The sequence below is a fragment of the Rhinoraja longicauda genome, unplaced genomic scaffold (genome assembly GCF_053455715.1).
Source record: "Rhinoraja longicauda isolate Sanriku21f unplaced genomic scaffold, sRhiLon1.1 Scf000593, whole genome shotgun sequence".
Lineage (NCBI taxonomy): Eukaryota > Metazoa > Chordata > Chondrichthyes > Rajiformes > Arhynchobatidae > Rhinoraja > Rhinoraja longicauda.
This window is the reverse complement of record NW_027601809.1, coordinates 50,352-69,306: the sequence shown is the minus strand read 5'-3', so window position 1 is coordinate 69,306 and position 18,955 is coordinate 50,352. Positions and strand designations below refer to the sequence as shown.

The following is an 18,955-nucleotide window of genomic DNA, read 5'->3' as shown; positions in this document are numbered from 1 at the left end:
AGCTCTCCTACTGAGCCGCTGGACTCTGGGCGGCGTGGGGAAGGCACTGAGCCTGCCGGGGGGAGGAGGGAGGACAGGGGATGGGGGAGCCGAGGACAGGCCCAGCACCAGGCCCAGGCCTCGGCCTCCACCAATGCCCGGCCTCACCGCCGTTACTGCTGCTGCTGCCTTTCCTCTTGGCCCACCTCAGGCTCGCGGTTACCCAGTCATGTCCAGGCCCAGGCCGTCTCCGGCTGCTTCCCACGGCACCAGGCCTGGCTCTCCTGCCCCAAAGAGACAGGCGGCCTAGCCCTGCTCATCGGGCCATTACAGCGCAGGCATGGACGCATTTGTTCTGCGCACGTGCAGATGCGGCAGCCATCTTACGTAAGTACCATATCAACGGAGCCCCAACTGAGCATGTGCAGTTTTTTAAACTTTAAAATGTGAATAACTTTAAAAATATGACACCGATTTCAATGAAACCTTCCATAGGACCACGGGACGACGGTGAGTAAGGTGGGCCTAAAATTGTCGTGCTATCGTGTACCGTTTTGGCTGTAGTTCAGGAACAAACACACAAACAAGAGTTTTAGTATATAGATATGGAATGAGCTTATGCATTACTTAGAAGTTCATGATAAAATAGGCCGAAGTCAGCATGGTTTTGTGAAGAGAAGATCTTGCCTGACGAATCTGCTGGAGTTCTTTGAGGAAGTTAATAGCAGAACAGACAGAGGGGAGGATGTTATTTACCTAGATTTTCCAAAGGCTTTCGATAAGGTGCCACACGTCAGGCTGCTCAGAAACATGAGAGCCCATAGTATTAAAGGGAAGATGAGAGGTGTAAGAAGGAATTGCAGATGCTGGTTTGAACCAGGCATCTCTGGAGAGAAGGAATGGGTGACGTTTCGGGTTGAGACCCTTCTTCAGAAGATACTAGCATGGATAGCGAGTTGGTTGGATGGCAGAAGGAAAAGTTGGGGAGCTGAAGAAGCGTCTTGACCCGAAACGTCACCCGTTTCTTCTCTCCAGAGATTTTGCCTGACCTGCTAAGTTACTCCAGCATTTTGTGCATCTTTGGCAGAAGGCAAAGAGTTTCAATAAAAGGCACTTTTTCTGGTAGCTGCCAGTGACAAGTCGAGTTCCGCAAGGGTCGGTGCTGGGGCCACTTGTCTTCACATTGCATATAAATGATTTGGATAATGGGATTGAAGGCTTTGTGGCCAAGTTTGCAGAAGATGCTTAGGTAGGTGGAGGGGCGGGCAGTACAGAGGAAGTAAGGACTCAGCAGAAAGACTTGGACAGATTAGGAGAGTGGGCAGAGAAGTGGCAGATGAAATTCAGTATAGCAAAGGGCAGAGTCCTTTGGCATTTTGGTAATAGGAATAAAGGCATAGATTATTTTCTAAATGGAGAGAGAATCCAGAAATCGGAGGTGCAAAGGGACTTGGGAGTGCTGATGCAGATTCCCAAAAAGTTAATTTGCAAGTCGAATGGGCAGTAAGGAAGGCAAATTCAATGCTAGCATTTATATCAAGACTGGAATACAAAAACAGAGATACAATACTGAGGCTCTTTAAGGCACTGGTCAGGCCGCATCTGGAGTACTGTGAGCAAATTTAGGCCCATATCTGAGGAAGGATGTGCTGGCTCTGAAGAGGGTCCAGAGGAAGTTTACAAGAATTATTCCAGGAATGAGTGGGTTAACATATGATGAGTGTTTGTCAGCACTGGGCCTGTACTCGCTGGAGTTTAGAAGGTTGAGGGGGGACCTCATTGAAACTTACAGAATAATGAAAGGCATAGATGGAGTGGATGTGGAAAGGATGTTTCCACTAGTGGGAGAGTCTAGGACCAGAGGTCATAGCCTCAGAATTAAAGGGTGCTCTTTTAGAAAGGAGGTGAAGAGGAACTTCTTTAGTCAGAGGGTAGTTAATCTGTGGAACTCATTGCCACAGAGAGCTGTGGAGGCCGTCGGATATATTGAAGGCAGAGGAAAACATTCTTGATTAGAACGGGTGTCAAGGGTTATGAGGAGAAGGCAGGAAAATGGGATTAGAAGGCATATTGAATGTCGGAGTAGACTCGATGGCCCGAATTGCCTAATTCTACTCGGTAACTCAAATTTCACTGTACCTTAATTGGCACATGTGACAATAAACTGACCTTGACCTTGAAGCCTTAACTTGTGAACTTGTGACCCGGGGAAACCCCACTCTTAGCCTCAGTGTTGAAAGCCTTCTTTTCCCCGATTTGTTCAGCTTGGTGACATCTGGTGAACTTTGGAAAGTTCCGCTCAGAGTCTTTAAACAAGACTCATTGGAATGGAATACTTTATTGCCACATGTGGCAAGGCACGGTGAAATTCCTTGCTCGCATATCCAACGAGCGTTTCTCCTGCTTTCCTGTCGTAGCTACCCGAGTCACGGCACCAAATCTGTGAAACAAAACTCCAAAACACAACACAAAGATCGGATGAGGCACTCAAAACTTTATTTAAGAGCATCAAATACAGTAATCAACAATGATTCATCTACTCCATCTATACCAAATTGCCCATTGATGTGCGCGGTGTCCCTTTGATTCCCCTTTCCCGCAGGCACTCGAGCTTTTCCCTCTTCACGTGGTCTAACTACAATCATAGATCAATCATCTCAGGAAGATGCAGATTAACAAATACATTTCAATCACACCCAGCAGCACACAGACAGATGTCTTGTTACCCACTAGATCTCATTTTATTATAAATGCCGTTTGTTCTTTCACAACCACCCACCATCCCAGAATGCCTGATGGTTCTCCATAAATATTCCTTACTCTTTATGAAATAGAGTAATTATTACTCTTAATTATTTCTTAATTCGATGAACAATTTGTTGAAACTTTTTGCTCTGCGAATTGTTTTACGATTTATGATCAGATTTGAATTTTACTGAGGTTTGATTTATTCTGCCACTTCCTTTAGAGGTACTTTAACATGAGGAACTGCAGATGCTGGTTTACAAAAAAAGACACAAAGTACTGAAGTAACTCAGCGGGACAGGCAGCATCTCTGGAGAGAAGGAATCGGTGACGTTTTGGGTCGAGACCCTTCAGACTCTGCTTTTGTGTGTCGATCTTCGGTTTAAACCAGCATCTGCAGTTCCTTCCTACATAAATGATCGGGGAATACAGGGAAGGGGGTTGATAGGCATATGGTGGACAAAGACCAGAGATGAAAAGACAAATTGTGTGAGACATGATTAAAGTGTCGCAAGTTGTGAAGCAAGAGGAAGGAATGCAGGCGAAAGGGGGAAGAGGGGAGAAATAGTAGTGAGTCCAGGTGTGGCACAGGGGAGAGAGGAGCAGATGATGGGGGAGGTTCTTGGTTAGCAACCAATAGTTTCTCTAGGTCTTGGCAGACAGAGTGTAATTGTTCAGGAACTCCTGATTACTACCACTTTAACTCCCCTTCCCATTCCCACACTTTCTTTCCTGGGCCTCATCCATTGCCAGAGTGAGGCCACATACAAACTGAAGGAACAGCACCTTATATTCTGCGTGGGTAGCTTACAACCCAACGGTATAAACACTGAATTCTCCAATTTAAAAAAAATCGCACATCACCTCCCTCCTTTCTTCCTCCACACCATTCCTCCTAAACAGCCCCCCTCCCCACATTCATACCCCAAATCTCTCCCCTGTATCCCACCTGCACTCACACCCAATTCTCGGCTTCCCCTCCCCTTCCATCTACATTCCTTCCTCTAGCTTCACAATTCACAACACTTCAGTTCTCCCGAAGTTGTGCACAACCCGCAGGCATTGCCACTTTCATTTCACTGCACATCGAGTATGTGTATGTGACAAATAAATTTGACTTGACTTGACTTGACTTGACAGATACAAAAAGCTGGAGTAACTCAGCGGGTCAGATAGAATCTCTGGAGAAAAGGAACAGGCGATGTTTCGGATCAAGACCGTTCTTCAGACTTTACTCAGTCTGAAGAAGTGTTTCGACCCAAAACGTCACCGATTCCTTTTCTCCAGAGATGCTGTCTGACTCACTGAGTTACTCCAGCTTTTTGTGTCCATCTTCGGTTTACATCGGCATTTACAATGTCTTCCTACACCTCAATTCTCTGTTTTTTCCTTGGTTTTTTCCATCTCCAGTCTTTGACCAACCATCTGCCTATCAAAGCCCCCCTCACCTGTATCAACCTATTACCTGTGAAGCTCTGTCCTGCTCTCCCCTCTTACAGCTTTCTTTCTCCTCCCCCTACAATAATGGCAGCACAGTGGCACAGCTGGTAGAGCTGCTGCATCACAGCGCCAGGGACCCAGCTTTGATCCTGACCGTGGGTGCTTTCTCCCTGTGACCATGTGGGTTTATTCCGGATGCTCTGGTTTCCTCCCGCATCCCAAAGATGTGCAGGTTTGTAGGGCTTGTTTCCATGCTATATCTCTAAAACTAAAACCTAAATCAATCTGAAGAAGAGTCCCGACCCAAAACATCACCGATTCATGTTCTGAGATGCTGCCTGACCTGCTGATTTACTCCAACACTTTGTCATTCTTTCTTTCAGAGGTAGACAGTATGTCTGTGTCTACCTCTAACCCATCTAAATGGACTTCACCAAGACTGAATGACTGTGTTATATGTCTTATTCAGATCTTCCCTCACCACATCCCAGTCAATGTTCCAGGCTTCATCGATCACTGCAGGCTTTGCTCCATATATTTCAGCAAACTTCTTATTGAAAGTGTAGAAAACCTTCTTCCAATAGGATGCTGCCTGTGCAGAAATCTCCCGCTGGATGGTCCAGGATTTGTAGTAATCATTGACAGTTTGGTAATCCTTGTAGGGTTTGTATTTTCCATTTGTGTCCTGATTACTAAACAATGCATTACCTGCGACTAAAGCTGTGCAGACATCAGTTACAAGATGTTCACTCTCTCTCCATCGATATCTATTGAGTCCTTCAGGTCTGTGCTGCTTACAAGAGTGCTGTGAATGTACCGGGGTCTCTGAGTCACAGACAACCCCACAGAAAGGACATTTCTTAGCACAATTGAATAACCCTTTGAACAGCTCTTCACTGGGTTTAATGGATAATTTTCCAATCTTTGCTTGGACATCCCAGCCTGTTACCTCACTGAGGAGTTTCTGCTCCACCTCTTCAATAGATGGCAGAACTGCTTCTGCCCATTTCTTGCCATCACCATCACCGTGAAACAGAACGAGGTTCATTTCATCTTTGGGCATTGAGATCCTGGTTTTTAACTTTTCAACAAACATGCCCAGGAAGCTCTGAACATTTCCAGCAAAGTTCTGCATCACCGCATGTTCAACAATCTCTTTAGCTTGCCCAGTGATCTGTGTGAGGATTCCTTTAGCCAGTCGGGTAAACGTGCTCTCCCCATCACGTTGTGTCGTGGTGCAGTGTTCAATAACCTGCTGATGGAGCCAGTCTTTGGCCAAATTCTCAAGGTCAGCGATATACCGGTGATAGTCATCAAATGTACCCCTTTGTTTCAAGTGCACCAGGAGGGCCACAGTGAAGTTGTTGCGGAGACTGTACTTTCTCTCAGGGTCATTTTGTTTCATATCATCCACAATGTTCACACTGAGAGCCTTGAGGGTGGCGTCTCTGAGAGCTGGCAAGAAACAAGATTGTGCAAACCGTTGTGCTTGTCTCTGGTTCTTATCCTGCTCTGTGTAAATGTCCATGAAGAGATCAAAGTATTGACCCTTCATGTTTTCCAGTCTTTGCCGCGGGTCATTTTTCTGGATGAACCTTGTCTGCATCTCTTGGAATCTTGGTACAGCGTAACCACACAGGTGAACTTTAAACTCAGCCCTGAATTCCTCACTCATTGTGAAGTTTGGATTTGAAATATTGTTAATTTTCTCATCCATAAAATTCAAAAGATCAATACAATTTTTATTGTCATAATCCATGTCCATTTTTGTGATGTCACTGATCTTTTGATGGCATTCATCCTCGAGGGACTGTGTTATCATTGCTGCCTGATTAATATCTTTTTGGTGCGAGGATATCCCAATTGTGGTTTTAACACGTTTCATCCATGTCGTATTGATGTGTTTCCCTTCAATTTGAAAGCACTGTTTACTGAGTTTACTGAGAGATTTTCTTTCTAGCATTTTATTAATCACCCTTCCTTGAGTTGCTGTGTGGTCTCTGAGAAGATTTTCAATCTCCTGTTCAATGTTTCTTTCTCTGCAGGGCTGATAGTCCAGCTGTGACAGTGTGTCTTGCCACATCTTTCCAAAGGCAGTTTGCAGTTCCTTGTCACCCAACTCCTGATTTGACCCTTTACACTTTAATAAAAGCTCCTTGACCTGTTGTTCGATCTTCTTGTGACATTTATTCCAGATATCATCCACTTCCTGCAGTCCCACATGTCTGTTCACAGCATCCCTACATCTCTGCATTGAATCGTACTGAAGCCGTGTACATAAACTGGAGATGCTGAGCTTGAACTCCTCCCTGTATTTCTCCATCAGCTGCACGTTATCAGCCCCACTTTCAAACAGAGCTTTTAGTTTATCCAGAGTCTCACCCTCCATTTTGTTAATCTCCCTCCTGATCTCATGTTCCAGTGTTTGGAGCAGTAGGTTGACGTCACCACTGGCATTGTTTACTCTGTTTTCAGCCTCATTTCCCCAGGTGTGTGTGTATTTGCGGAGCTCCCACTCCCAGCCCTTGTACATCACGGAGAGCTGGTTGTATGCGTCTGCAAACAGACTGTTCTGGAAGCAGAAAATGAAATTCTCATGTTTCACCTGCTCCCAGAGCCCAGTCACCCATTTGGTGAAGTCTGGGATTGTGAAAGCTCCTTGTTCTGCTTTCCCTTTGAGTAAACATTGAATGAGACTGTTCTTCAGTTGGAAGACGTGTTCACTGTAGCCAGTGTTGACGGCAGCCATTGGGGGCGTACCTTGCCACAGACCAGGGATGTACCAGTTGTCCTTGTCAGCATCGTAGTCCATCACATCATGGAACGTTACTCCCTCCAGCTTCTCCAGTTTTGCTGCAGCCTCTGTCATCTTATCCAGCTGTTCCAGGAGTTTCTGACGGCCTCTCAGATTCTGATCGTGTGCACTCACATCCCCAACATTCTGGTGGACAAATATACACTTTGGTCTTTTCCCCGTCTGCTTCATACGGAGTAAGGAATGAACGACAATCTGTAAAATATCTTTCATCTCTGCGATGTTTTCCATGCCTATGTTTACCAACGTTATGTTGCTTAATCCCACCACGAATGTTGCCAGCTCATTGTCGTGTTCATAGCTGTCTGTTAGTGTTGCAAGTTCTGGAGCTCTCAGCCCCTCCGTGTCAATGACCAGGATGAAGTCACAGCCCAGCTCCTCCGCCAGGTTCCCTGTGACCTTCATCAGCTGCATGTAGGCCCCTCGAGTACATCGGCCGCTGCTCACAGCAAACCGCAAACAGAACATTGTATTGAGGAGCGTGGACTTGCCCGTGCTCTGAACTCCAATCACTGTCAGCACAAACACTCGGGAAGCACGTCCCACCTTCTCAGCCACTGCTTCCAGTACAGCAGTGATCCATGAAACAGGAACGTTGGAGACGTCTCCATCAATGAGCTCCAGTGGGAACCCATCCAGCAACAGTTCAGCAGCAACACCCGGTAACTGAAGCACATGTGGGTGGATCTGTGTTTGTTGCTTGATGTTGTGTTGTGTCACTGAGAGTTCATAAACCTGGCCCAGTTCCCTCATGAAATGCTCAAGTCCCAGGGAACTATCAGTCATCTTCTGATCCATGTCCTTCAGCTCCTTGACCTTCTGCATTGAGTCTTTGCTCAGTTCTTTATAATCCCTGCGCAACCCTGCCATGATTTCCCTTGATTTACTGTCCAGCATCAGCTTCAGCCACTGCAAGGAAATGGCCCTGTCATCCCCACCAGGACTAGTGAGGTGGTCAATGAACATCTGCATCTCCTCCGACAGGCTCTGTCTGAGCTGAGCTTCCCGGATTCTTTTCTTCTCTTGGTCCAGCTCGTGGTTATACGTCTCTGTGGTTCTGTCCCCGCGGAATTTCATCCGACACTTCTCTTTCTCAACTTTAGACAGCCTTTGCCAGAGCTCTCCATGAAAGGGCAGCACTCTCTTTTTATACCCAGTGATGTCTGCTGGGTCAAGACTGCCCAGTATTTTGGTCATGTCCTTGGCCCGTTGTATTTCAGGCTGATGTTCATCGACCTGAATCCCACTTTCCCTCGCAATGTCACCCATTTGTTCCAGACTCAGGAAGCTCTGGTCCCCGTCACTCATGGGAATCACTTGTTCTATCTGAGAACGTAGTTCTTCCACAAGTTCGGCCTCGTTTACATTTGTCCGAACAATGCATTGTTGAGGTTGTAACTTCAGATCTTTGAACAGTTTGTTTACCTGCTCAGGGGTGATGTGTTTCTCACTGATGTAAGTGTTCACTATCAGAAAGAGTTTTGCCGGTGACTGTGCGAGAGAGGTGAGGAATTCTCTTTCCGTCTCACCGATAACGTCAATGAAAATAAAGAGAGCAGCAGAGACTTTTGCCAGAAACCGAGTGTGTCCCTGGTAAGTTTCAGCATCACCTCGGAGGTTGATGAATGCAGCAGCCTCTGGGAAAATGTCCGTGTTGCTCTTCCCAGAAGGTAGATACCAGCTGATCTCAGCCATCCCATCCGATATCCCACGGGGCACATTCCCACATTTCATCCCGGAGTGCAGGAAGATGTTCTGCTGCAGCTGGGTCTGGCTCAAGGTGAGATTGAGGACCCTGGATTTGGACACCGTGCACCTTCCGAGTCTGAGGAAGGAGACAGTTGGCACGGGTGCTGTCACGATGGGCATCTCCACAAAGCGGCTGCTCCCTGTGGGAGATTGTGGGCACCACATTTTAACAATGGGCCTCATGGCCCAGAGGAGAAGGGTGGCACCAGGCCCTTCCATGGGTCCCCTCACCTTGTCCCTGGGGTAACTGTGCCCTTCTGGCAGCAGAAAGGGCAATGCAAGTTGGCACAGAGACATCTTCAGCATCAGTTCCTGTTGGAGAGAGTGGTCGGCACAGAGGAAAATGGCAGCAATGATATCCAGAGGGTTCATCCCAGAAACTCTGGTCCCTTGTGCAAGAAACAAATGTCTGAAATCTTCTACGTCATCTTTGTTGTCTTTTGAAGACTGAGCAGGGGGCCATTCAGGATTCCTCGCCAGTGAATTAGCTGAGAGGATCATTTGGAGAAATCGCCAAGGAAGATCTTCTGGTCGAGTTGGTTTGTTGTTATCCAGTTTATCCCAGGATATCTCCCGCATGGACACCAGTGACAGTTTGTGAGGATAATGATCCTGTAAACCCAAATCCCTCACTAGTTGTGGAGGGCTCCGATTTTCAGCCTGGTTATTTCCAGCTGGTGCAACACCAATCATTCCCTCTGGGAGACCTGGTGAATGCCGGTGACATGGATCCTCTGGTTCCCTGCCGTCTCCAGGGTCGGCCTCTCTCTGTGGTTTGGACGTCAGGTCCTTGGCCCGTTGTATTTCGGGCTGATGTTCATCGACCAGAATCCCACTTTCTCTCGCAATGTCACCCATTTGTTCCAGTCTCAGGAAGCTCTGGTCCCTGTCCCTCATTAGAATCACTTGTTCTATCTGAGAACGTAATTTTTCCACAAGTTTGTTCTCGTTTACATTTGTCCGAACAATGCATTGTTGAGGTTGTAACTTCAGATCTTTGAACAGTTTCTTTACCTGCTCAGGGGTGATGTGTTGCTGACTGATGTAAGTGTTCACTATCAGAAAGAGTTTTGCCGGTGACTGTGCGAGAGAGGCGAGGAATTCTCTTTCCGTCTCACCGATAACGTCAATGAAAATAAAGAGAGCAGCAGAGACTTTTGCCAGAAACCGAGTGTGTCCCTGGTAAGTTTCAGCATCACCTCGGAGGTTGATGAATGCAGCAGCCTCTGGGAAAATGTCCGTGTTGCTCTTCCCAGAAGGTAGATACCAGCTGATCTCAGCCATCCCATCCGATATCCCACGGGGCACATTCCCACATTCCATCCCGGAGTGCAGGAAGATGTTCTGCTGCAGCTGGGTCTGGCTCAAGGTGAGATTGAGGACTCTGGATTTGGACACCGTGCACCTTCCGAGTCTGAGGAAGGAGACAGTTGGCACGGGTGATGTCACGATGGGCATCTCCACAACGCGGCTGCTCCCTGTGGGAGATTGTGGGCACCACATTTTAACAATGGGCCTCATGGCCCAGAGGAGAAGGGTGGCACCAGGCCCTTCCATGGGTCCCCTCACCTTGTCCCTGGGGTAACTGTGCCCTTCCGGCAGCAGAAAGGGCAATGCAAGTTGGCACAGAGACATCTTCAGCATCAGTTCCTGTTGGAGAGAGTGGTCGGCACAGAGGAAAATGGCAGCAATGATATCTAGAGGGTTCATCCCAGAATCTCCTGGCTCTTGTGCTTCAATGAAATGGCTGAAATCTTCTACGTCATCTTTGTTGTCTTTTGAAGACTGAGCAGGGGGCCATTCAGGATTCCTCGCCAGTGAATTAGCTGAGAGGATCATTTGGAGAAATCTCCAAGGAAGATCTTCTGGTTGAGTTGGTTTGTAGTCGTCCAGTTTCTCCCAGGATACCTCCCGCATGGACACCAGTGACAGTTTGTGAGGATAATGATCCTGTAAACCCAAATCCCTCACTAGTTGTGGAGTGTTCAGGTTTCCAGACCAGCTATTTAAAGTTGATGAAACACTCTCCATTCCCTCTGACTGGGTGAATGTACTTCCTGGGATTTGTAAGCACTTTCCCAGAGAGGTGGTTCTTGTCCTGGAATTCCCAGAATGTCAGGGCTCCTGCCTTGTTTATTGCACTTGGGTGAATCTTCACCAGTTGTACGTTTCTGTCCCAGTATCTACCTTGAGGCCTGGGCTCCTATTCCACAATATCACACGGTGCCTGGATACTGGCCCAGGATTTATCCAGTTGTCCAGTCTCCTGTCCCGGGATATTTCACAGATCCCAGACTACCAAGTTGTGATGTGTTGGAGTGCTGGAGTTCCTATCCTGGGATCACAGGGCTGGTCACTTCTTTGGCTCTGACTGACGATCCTCTTGTTGTCCTGGCACCGTGTGTCAAGTACAGTCAGTGTGGGATCACCGTGGGTACCTGGAATTGGTCACCAGAATTATACCTGGCCTTGGAATTGGATTATTATTGTTACGTGTATTGAGATACAGTAAAAAACTCTGCATACAATCCAGTCAAATCATTCTATACATGATACAATGAAGCTTTACAAAAGTACAACGGGTAGCACAAAAAGAAATATACCAGTGTGGAATATAGTCTACCGGGTTACAGTTACAGAGAAAGTGCAGATTAAAATGTGCAAGAACCTCAATGAGCTATTGCTGTTGGTTTATTATTGGTATTACTGTTGTTAGATTGTGAGACTGGGATTATCCCTTTATTTTATGGGAGGACCATTCAATAATCTGACAGCAGCAGGGAAGTAGTTGCTCCTGAATGTGCTAGTATGTGTCTTCATGCTTTTGTAGTCTCTGCCTGACGGAAAAGTGGGAATGACCCTGGTTTAAGTGGTCTTTGATTATGTTGGCTGTTTTCTTGAGGCAGCGTGAAGTGTTAATGTAGTCCATGGGGGGGGGGGGTCTGATCTATCTGATGGACTGGGCTACATCCACAACTCTGTAATATCTTGTGGTTTTGGGCAGAGTTTCTAAAGTTTCCAAACCAAGTCGTAATGCATCTGGATAGAATGCTTTCTGATGTGTGTCTTTTTTGAGACCATATCTGAAGGATTGTGTACAAACCTGGTGCCCTTACCTAATGAAAGGTGCACTTTCAATAGAGGGAGTGCATTGAAGATTCTCCAGTCAATTTCCTGGGGTAAAATCAGAGAATCCAGGAAGTGCTCAGGAGTTCAGGCAGTGTCTATGGAGAGAGAAACAGAGTCCAAGTTTCAGGTTTACACGGGTTTGTCACATGAGGAGAAATAGAGTAAACCTGGCCTCTATTCTTGGTGTTCAAAAGACAGCAATCTTGCAGAAACTTGTGAAATTCTACCAGGCTTGATAGACTGGACACAGGGAGGAGGTTTCTCCTGGCTGTGGTATCCAGGGCAAGGGGCACAATCTCAGAGTAAGGGTGGACTATAAATGACCAAGATGAGGAGAAACCTCTTCATCTGGAGGCTGGTGGATCTTCAGAGTTCTTGACCCCAGAGTTCTCTGGAGACTCAGTCACTGAGTTCATTCAAAACAGTGTAGGAACGAACTGCAGATGCTGTTTCAAATCGAAGATAGTTACAAAATGCTGGAGTAACTCAGCGATCAGGCAGCATCTCTGGAGAGAAGGAATGGGTGATGTTTGGGGTCGAGACCCTTCTTCAGACTGATGTCAGGGGAGTGGGCGGTACAGAGATAGGATGTAGTCGGAGACAGTAAGACTGGTGGGCTCTCTGGAAAGGGGGAGGGGATGGAGAGAGAGAAAGCAAGGGCTACTTGAAGTTAGAGAAGTCAATGTTCATAGCGCTGGGATGTAAGCTCACTCTGACAATGGAGGATGCCCAGGACAGAAAGGTCAGTGTGGGAATGGGAGGGGGAGTTAAAGTGTTGAGCAACCGGGAGATCAGGTAGGTTTAGGTCGACTGGGCAGAGGTGTTCAACGAAACGATCGCCGAGCCTGCGCTTGGTCTCACCGATATACAGGAGTCCACACCTGGAACAGGGGAAACAGTAAATGGTGTCAAGTTAGGAAGAGGGGATGTAATGGTGTCAAGTTAGGAAGAGAGGATGTTCAACGAGATCTGGGTGTCCTAGTGCATCAGTCACTGAAAGGAAGCATGCAGGTACAGCAGGCAGTGAAGAAAGCCAATGGAATGTTGGCCTTCATAACAAGAGGAGTTGAGTATGTGAGCAAAGAGGTCTGTAGATGGTTATGCATGCAACCTATACTGTAGCTACCTTATCACCACTAACCACGCCCCATCCTATTAGTACAACTGTAGTCTCCTCCCTTTGTTCCACCCTTTTAGGTCCCGGTACGTCTGAAGGCTGGATGCAGTCAGTGCTGGGACGTGTGTGCCATGTGCTATAATAAACTACCAGTAAAGGTTACAGTGTGTCAGAGAACACTCCTTTACATGGTGTCAGAAGTGGGATGCGAGCGTTTCCCGTTTACCGGTTTTCATTTATTTTGTTCCCGTTAGTGCCCAGTTTCGGGTTTCCCTCGATATGGCGTCCTCATGCCGAAAGCCATCTCCCCTTGTCTTCGATGCCGACATTGCGGAACGATGGTCGACTTTTGTGATGGACTACACTCACTACGTCAATATTGCGAACCGGAACGACCCAGCCGCGGTCAAAGCATCACTTTTGCTCAACCTGGCCGGTCCCGACGCAATGAAGAGAGCTCAAGCCTTTGTCTATGCACCAGCGGTCCTGGATGACAACGACCAGCCGGTCGAGCCAGCTGAATCGGCCGACGACCCGGTATGTCTTTTGCGCAAATTCGCGGAGCTATGCGACCTGCCCTCCAACCGTATACTGGAGCGGGCCAGGTTCTTCTCACGCAAGCAACAGCCGGATGAACCTGTTGAATGCTTCATTGCCGACCTGCAACACCTTGCCCAGCGGTGCCGATTCGAAACCATGCGCGACCAGCTCGTCAGAGACATTCTCGTTACCGGTATGGTCGATCAGAAGCTGCGTGCCGACCTGCTGCAACGGCCTGACCTAACCCTGACTCAAGCAATGCATGCGTGCCGCATTGCCGAAGTGGTCCACCATCCTCACGGACAGAGGGGGTCTGACAACCGAGCCGTAAATTTAACTGGAGTTGCTGGACAACGACGGATGAGGGAGAACTTTCGCCCTCCACAGCGGCCCGTTCGCACACCCCGGGACCCAAGATCTAACAAGTGTCCTAACTGCAGCTACGTACACTCCTCAGAATCACAGTGCCCAGCCCTTGGGAAGACATGCAATTTCTGCGGGAGAAGAAACCATTTTGCAGCTGCCTGCCGATCCCGTGGGAAAGTTCCCTCAGCTCCCAGACAACTCCTAGACAATCTTTTGCAGGTTGATAGCGAGATGGACTCTGAGCCCAGCTTTTCCACGGGAGATGTAAGTATTTACACTCTCCTCCACAGCCGATCTCGCCTCCCCGATCCTTCTGTGAACATAACTGTCAACAATAAGTGTTTCTCTGCTAAACTTGACACGGGGGCGAAGGTGAACGTAATGTCAACAAAGCTGTTCCACCGGATAAGGAATAATGAGCTGCTGATTGCCGACCGCTCTGTTTTGCGTGCCTATGGGGGAGAGGAACTAACACCTGTGGGGAGGGCGACCTTCCACTGCGTGCTGCAGGAAGGTTCCCAGGACCTGTCTTTCTTCATTCTGGACAGTGACTGTGTGACGTTGCTTAGCAACCGGGCATGCCAGGATCTTGGGCTGGTGTCGTTTAACCATACGGTCCACAAGGTGCAACCTGTGATGGATCCACTATGTGAGTACCCAGACCTGTTTGACGACAAGCTGGGGAAGCTGCCGGTGGTGTACAAGATCGCGACAGACCCATCTGTGGAGCCCGTGATCCGTCCACCCCACAGGGTGTCTTTTGCCATGAAGGGCAAAGTGGAGAATATGCTCAAGGACATGGTCAACATGGGAGTGCTGGAGGCTGTCAGCGATCCAACCGTATGGGTCTCCACCATGGTCGCCACGTTGAAGAAAGGAAAAAATGAGATACGGGTGTGCATTAACCCCAAGGACTTAAATATGGCAATTAAACGGCCCCACTACCCCATGAGGACTGTCGAAGATGTTGCCGCCCAGGTGGGACAAGCTACTGTGTTCTCCGTCCTCGATGCAAGGAGCTCGTTTTGGCAGATACCCCTGGACAAACGCTCCACGGATCTGACCACGTTCAGCACGCCCTTCGGCAGGTTTAAGTTTTTACGGATGCCGTTCGGCATCAACTCTGCCAGCGAGGTATTTCAGCGTTCTATGGAACAACTATTTGCAGGTCTGCCCTGCGCGATTATTGTGGATGACATTCTGGTCTATGGGAGGGACGTGGCCGAACATGACCACAACCTCCGGCGGATTTTGGACCGTGCCCGGCAGATAAATTTGAAGCTCAATCGGTCAAAGTGCAAGTTCCGGGTGCCTGAGGTCACATACGTCGGACACATCTTCACAGCCCAAGGGTTAAAGCCAGACCCGCAAAAGACCAGCGCCATCTCTGAGCTGCCGGCCCCGACTGACGCTGTCAGTCTGCAGCGCTTCCTGGGCATGGTGAACTACCTGGGGAAGTTTATCCCCGACCTCAGCGAGTTGAGCGCACCCCTGAGACAACTCACAAAGAAGGACATTGCCTGGGCATGGTTTCCACACCACCAGCAGGCGTTCGACCTGCTGAAGACGAGGCTGGTCAGCACACCAACACTAAGGTTTTTTGATCTGCTGCTTCCAATCGTGGTCACCTGCGACGCCTCCCGATTTGGACTGGGTGCTGCCTGCCTGCAACTCCACGCTGACGACTCGCTGCAGCCTATCTCCTATGCCTCTAGGACAATGACGGCCACAGAGCAACGCTATGCTCAGATAGAGAAGGAGCTGCTGGCGGTGGTTTTCGCGTGTTCGAAGTTTAGAGACTTCCTATTCGGCACCAGGTTCACCATTGAAACGGATCACCAGCCACTGGTGACAATACTTAATAAACCGATACACTGCGCTCCTGCCAGACTACAGCGGATGATGCTGCAGCTACAGCGCTTTGACTTTAAGATCGTATATAAGAGGGGCACCGAGATGCATGTTGCTGATGCACTGTCCCGGGCCCCCCGGACCTCCTGCGACCAGCACCCCTTCGAGCAGTCGGACTTACAGGTACTGAACGTCAACTTCGTCCCTTCTCACCAGCTGAAATGCCTGGTTGAACACACCGCAAACGACCCCGACCTGCAGCAGCTTGCTGCTGTCATCAAGCGCGGGTGGCCCACCAAGCGGAATTCGTTGCCTGCCAGCGTCCACCCCTATTTTTTGGTCCGCGATGAGTTAGTCCTCCGGGATGGTATTATTATCAAAGGGCACAAGGTTGTCATCCCGGAATCACTGCGTGGCTTGTATTTTGATGCCGCCCACATGGGACATCCCGGTGCAGATGCCACCATCTCACATGCCCAGGACCAGTACTACTGGCCGGCCATGGCTAAATACATCCAAGCCCGAGTCGATTCCTGTCCGGACTGTCACTCGCTTGCCCCGCATCAGCAAAGACAGCCACTTTTGCAGCAGCCTGCACCTGAAATGCCCTGGACTTCTCTGGCTGCCGACATTTTCGACTGGCGTGGTAAGCAATACCTTGTGCTAGTAGACTCTTACTCGAATTGGTTCGAGGTGGACTTCCTCCCTGCCATCACCTCCGAGATGGTGATCAGCAAGCTTCGCCGCCACTTTGCCACGTTTGGTTCCCCTGTCCGGCTGCAGACAGACAACGGTCGCCAGTTCACCAGCGCTGAGTTTCGAGCGTTTGCCACAAAGTGGAACTTTAATCATTTCACTAGCAGCCCGGAGTACCCTCAAAGCAATGGTCTAGCGGAACGGGCGGTCCGGAGCGCTAAGCACCTGCTTGAACAAACCCGCCTCTCGAACGGGGATTTCTATCAGTGTCTCCTGAACCTTCGCAACATTTCTCGAGACATTTCCATGGGATCCCCTGCCCAGCGACTCATGTCCCGAGTTGTCCGCCCTCCGATGCCTATTGCCCAGCAGTCCCTGATGCCCAAAGTCCTGCAGCCTGCTGATGTCCAGAAACGTATTGCCCAAAAACACGAGATCCAGCGACGGTCGCATGATAAATCCTGCCGCCCTCTTTCTCCACTGATGCCGGGACAGGTCGTCCGTTTGCAGACGTCCACCGGCTATTCCCGACTTGCCACCGTCGTCGGGTTTGACACCGCGCCACGTTCCTACCTCGTGGATTTCGAAGGGACTGTCTACAGACGCAGCCGCCAGCACCTGTTGGCGGTTAACGAGCCCAAACCACCTCCTGCGGTTCCGTATACCCCTCCATCGCGTGTCGAGCCTTCCTCCACTAACGTACCCTCTGCTCCCTGCATGCCACGGTCGGTCCTTTTGCCTCGGGTAGCCCCCCCTGTTCCTCCCGGGCTTGCTCCCCAGGCTCTGTTGTCCCCTGCAAAATCTTCTCTCTCTCCAACTTCAACTCGTTCTACCCCTTCATTTTCGCCTGGCTCTCCTGTGTCTCTCCGTTCCCCCTGCAAGCTGGGTTCTCCACCCAGCTTCTCTCCTCCTGTTTCTGTTCTTGTCCCCCCTCCTACTCTTTCGGGCGGGGAGGGTGAAGGTGCTGTGCGCACTCGCTCGGGTCGGATTGTAAAACCTCCGGCTCGCTACGGAGAATATGTCTAGCTTTGCAGGTACTGTATAATAATCCTGCTACTGTAGTAACTTGTTTGAATTGTAAGGGGAAGGATGTAGATGGTTATGCATGCAACCTATACTGTAGCTACCTTATCACCACTAACCACGCCCCATCCTATTAGTACAACTGTAGTCTCCTCCCTTTGTTCCACCCTTTTAGGTCCCGGTACGTCTGAAGGCTGGATGCAGTCAGTGCTGGGACGTGTGTGCCATGTGCTATAATAAACTACCAGTAAAGGTTACAGTGTGTCAGAGAACACTCCTTTACAAGGTCCTTCTACAGTTGTACCGGGCCCTGGTGAGACCGCACCTGGAGTACTGTGTGCCGTTTTGGTCTCCAAATTTGAGGAAGGATATTCTTGCTATTGAGGGCGTGCAGCGTAGGTTCACTAGGTTAATTCCCGGAATGGCGGGACTGTCGTATGTTGAAAGGGTGGAGCAATTAGGCTTGTATACACTGGAATTTAGAAGGATGAGGGGGGATCTTATTGAAACATATAAGATAATTAGGGGATTGGACACATTAGAGGCAGGAAACATGTTCCCAATGTTGGGGGAGTCCAGAACAAGGGGCCACAGTTTAAGAATAAGGGGTAGGCCATTTAGAACGGAGATGAGGAAGAACTTTTTCAGTCAGAGTGGTGAAGGTGTGGAATTCTCTGCCTCAGAAGGCAGTGGAGGCCAGTTCGTTGGATGCTTTCAAGAGAGAGCTGGATAGAGCTCTTAAGGATAGCGGAGTGAGGGGGTATGGGGAGAAGGCAGGAACGGGGTACTGATTGAGAGTGATCAGCCATGATCGCTTTGAATGGCGGTGCTGGCTCGAAGGGCTGAATGGCCTACTCCTGCACCTATTGTCTATTGAGGTTGGAGGAGGTGCAAGTGAACCTCTGATACAGTAGATGAGGTTGGAGGAGGTGCAAGTGAACCTCTTGGACCATCTCCGACATCTCCCTACTGTTTCTATATCTCACCGTCTCCATCACAAGAGACAGACTATCGACTTACATCTAGAACAAACCTACTGACTCCCATAGCTTCTTATGTAAGAAAGATCTGCAGATGCTGGTTTAAATCGAAGGTAGACACAAAATGCTGGAGTAACTCAGCGGGTCAGGCAGCACCTCGGGAGAGAAGGAATGGGTGACTTTTCGGGTCGAGACCCTTCTTGAGACTGATGTCAGGGGAGGGGGTGGGACAAAGTTAGAATGTAGTCGGAGACAGTAGTCGGAGTTGAATGTAGTCGGAGACATCACGCTGATAAATCCCCAGGGCCTGATGGTCTGCATCCCAGGGTACTTAAGGAGGTGGCGCTAGAAGTTGTGGACGCATTGGTTATCATTTTCCAATGTTCTATAGATTCAGGATCAGTTCCGGTGGATTGGGGGGTAGCTAATGTTGTCCCACTTTTCAAGAAAGGAGGGAGAGAGAAAACGGGAAATTATAGAACAGTTAGTCTGACATCAGTGGTGGGGAAGATGCTGGAGTCAATT

At 49.0% G+C, this 18,955-nt stretch overlaps 1 protein-coding gene across 2 annotated transcripts; it reads right to left on the bottom strand.

Annotated features, from left to right (window-relative positions):
* Positions 1–2,471: 2,471 nt before the first annotated feature.
* On the bottom strand, positions 2,472–11,954 carry LOC144591129 (interferon-induced very large GTPase 1-like). 2 transcript variants are annotated; one of them, XM_078395433.1, is made up of 2 exons: positions 11,845–11,954; positions 2,472–11,166 (listed from the first exon to the last, which is right to left on the bottom strand). In XM_078395433.1, the coding sequence occupies exon 2, from the start codon at positions 10,757–10,759 to the stop codon at positions 4,595–4,597; it is 6,165 nt and encodes a 2,054-aa protein (XP_078251559.1). In that variant the 5' UTR covers positions 10,760–11,166; positions 11,845–11,954; the 3' UTR covers positions 2,472–4,594. The 2 variants fall into 2 exon arrangements, with proteins under 2 accessions (XP_078251559.1, XP_078251560.1); XM_078395434.1 differs by having other exon boundaries at positions 11,832–11,948.
* Positions 11,955–18,955: the final 7,001 nt, after the last annotated feature.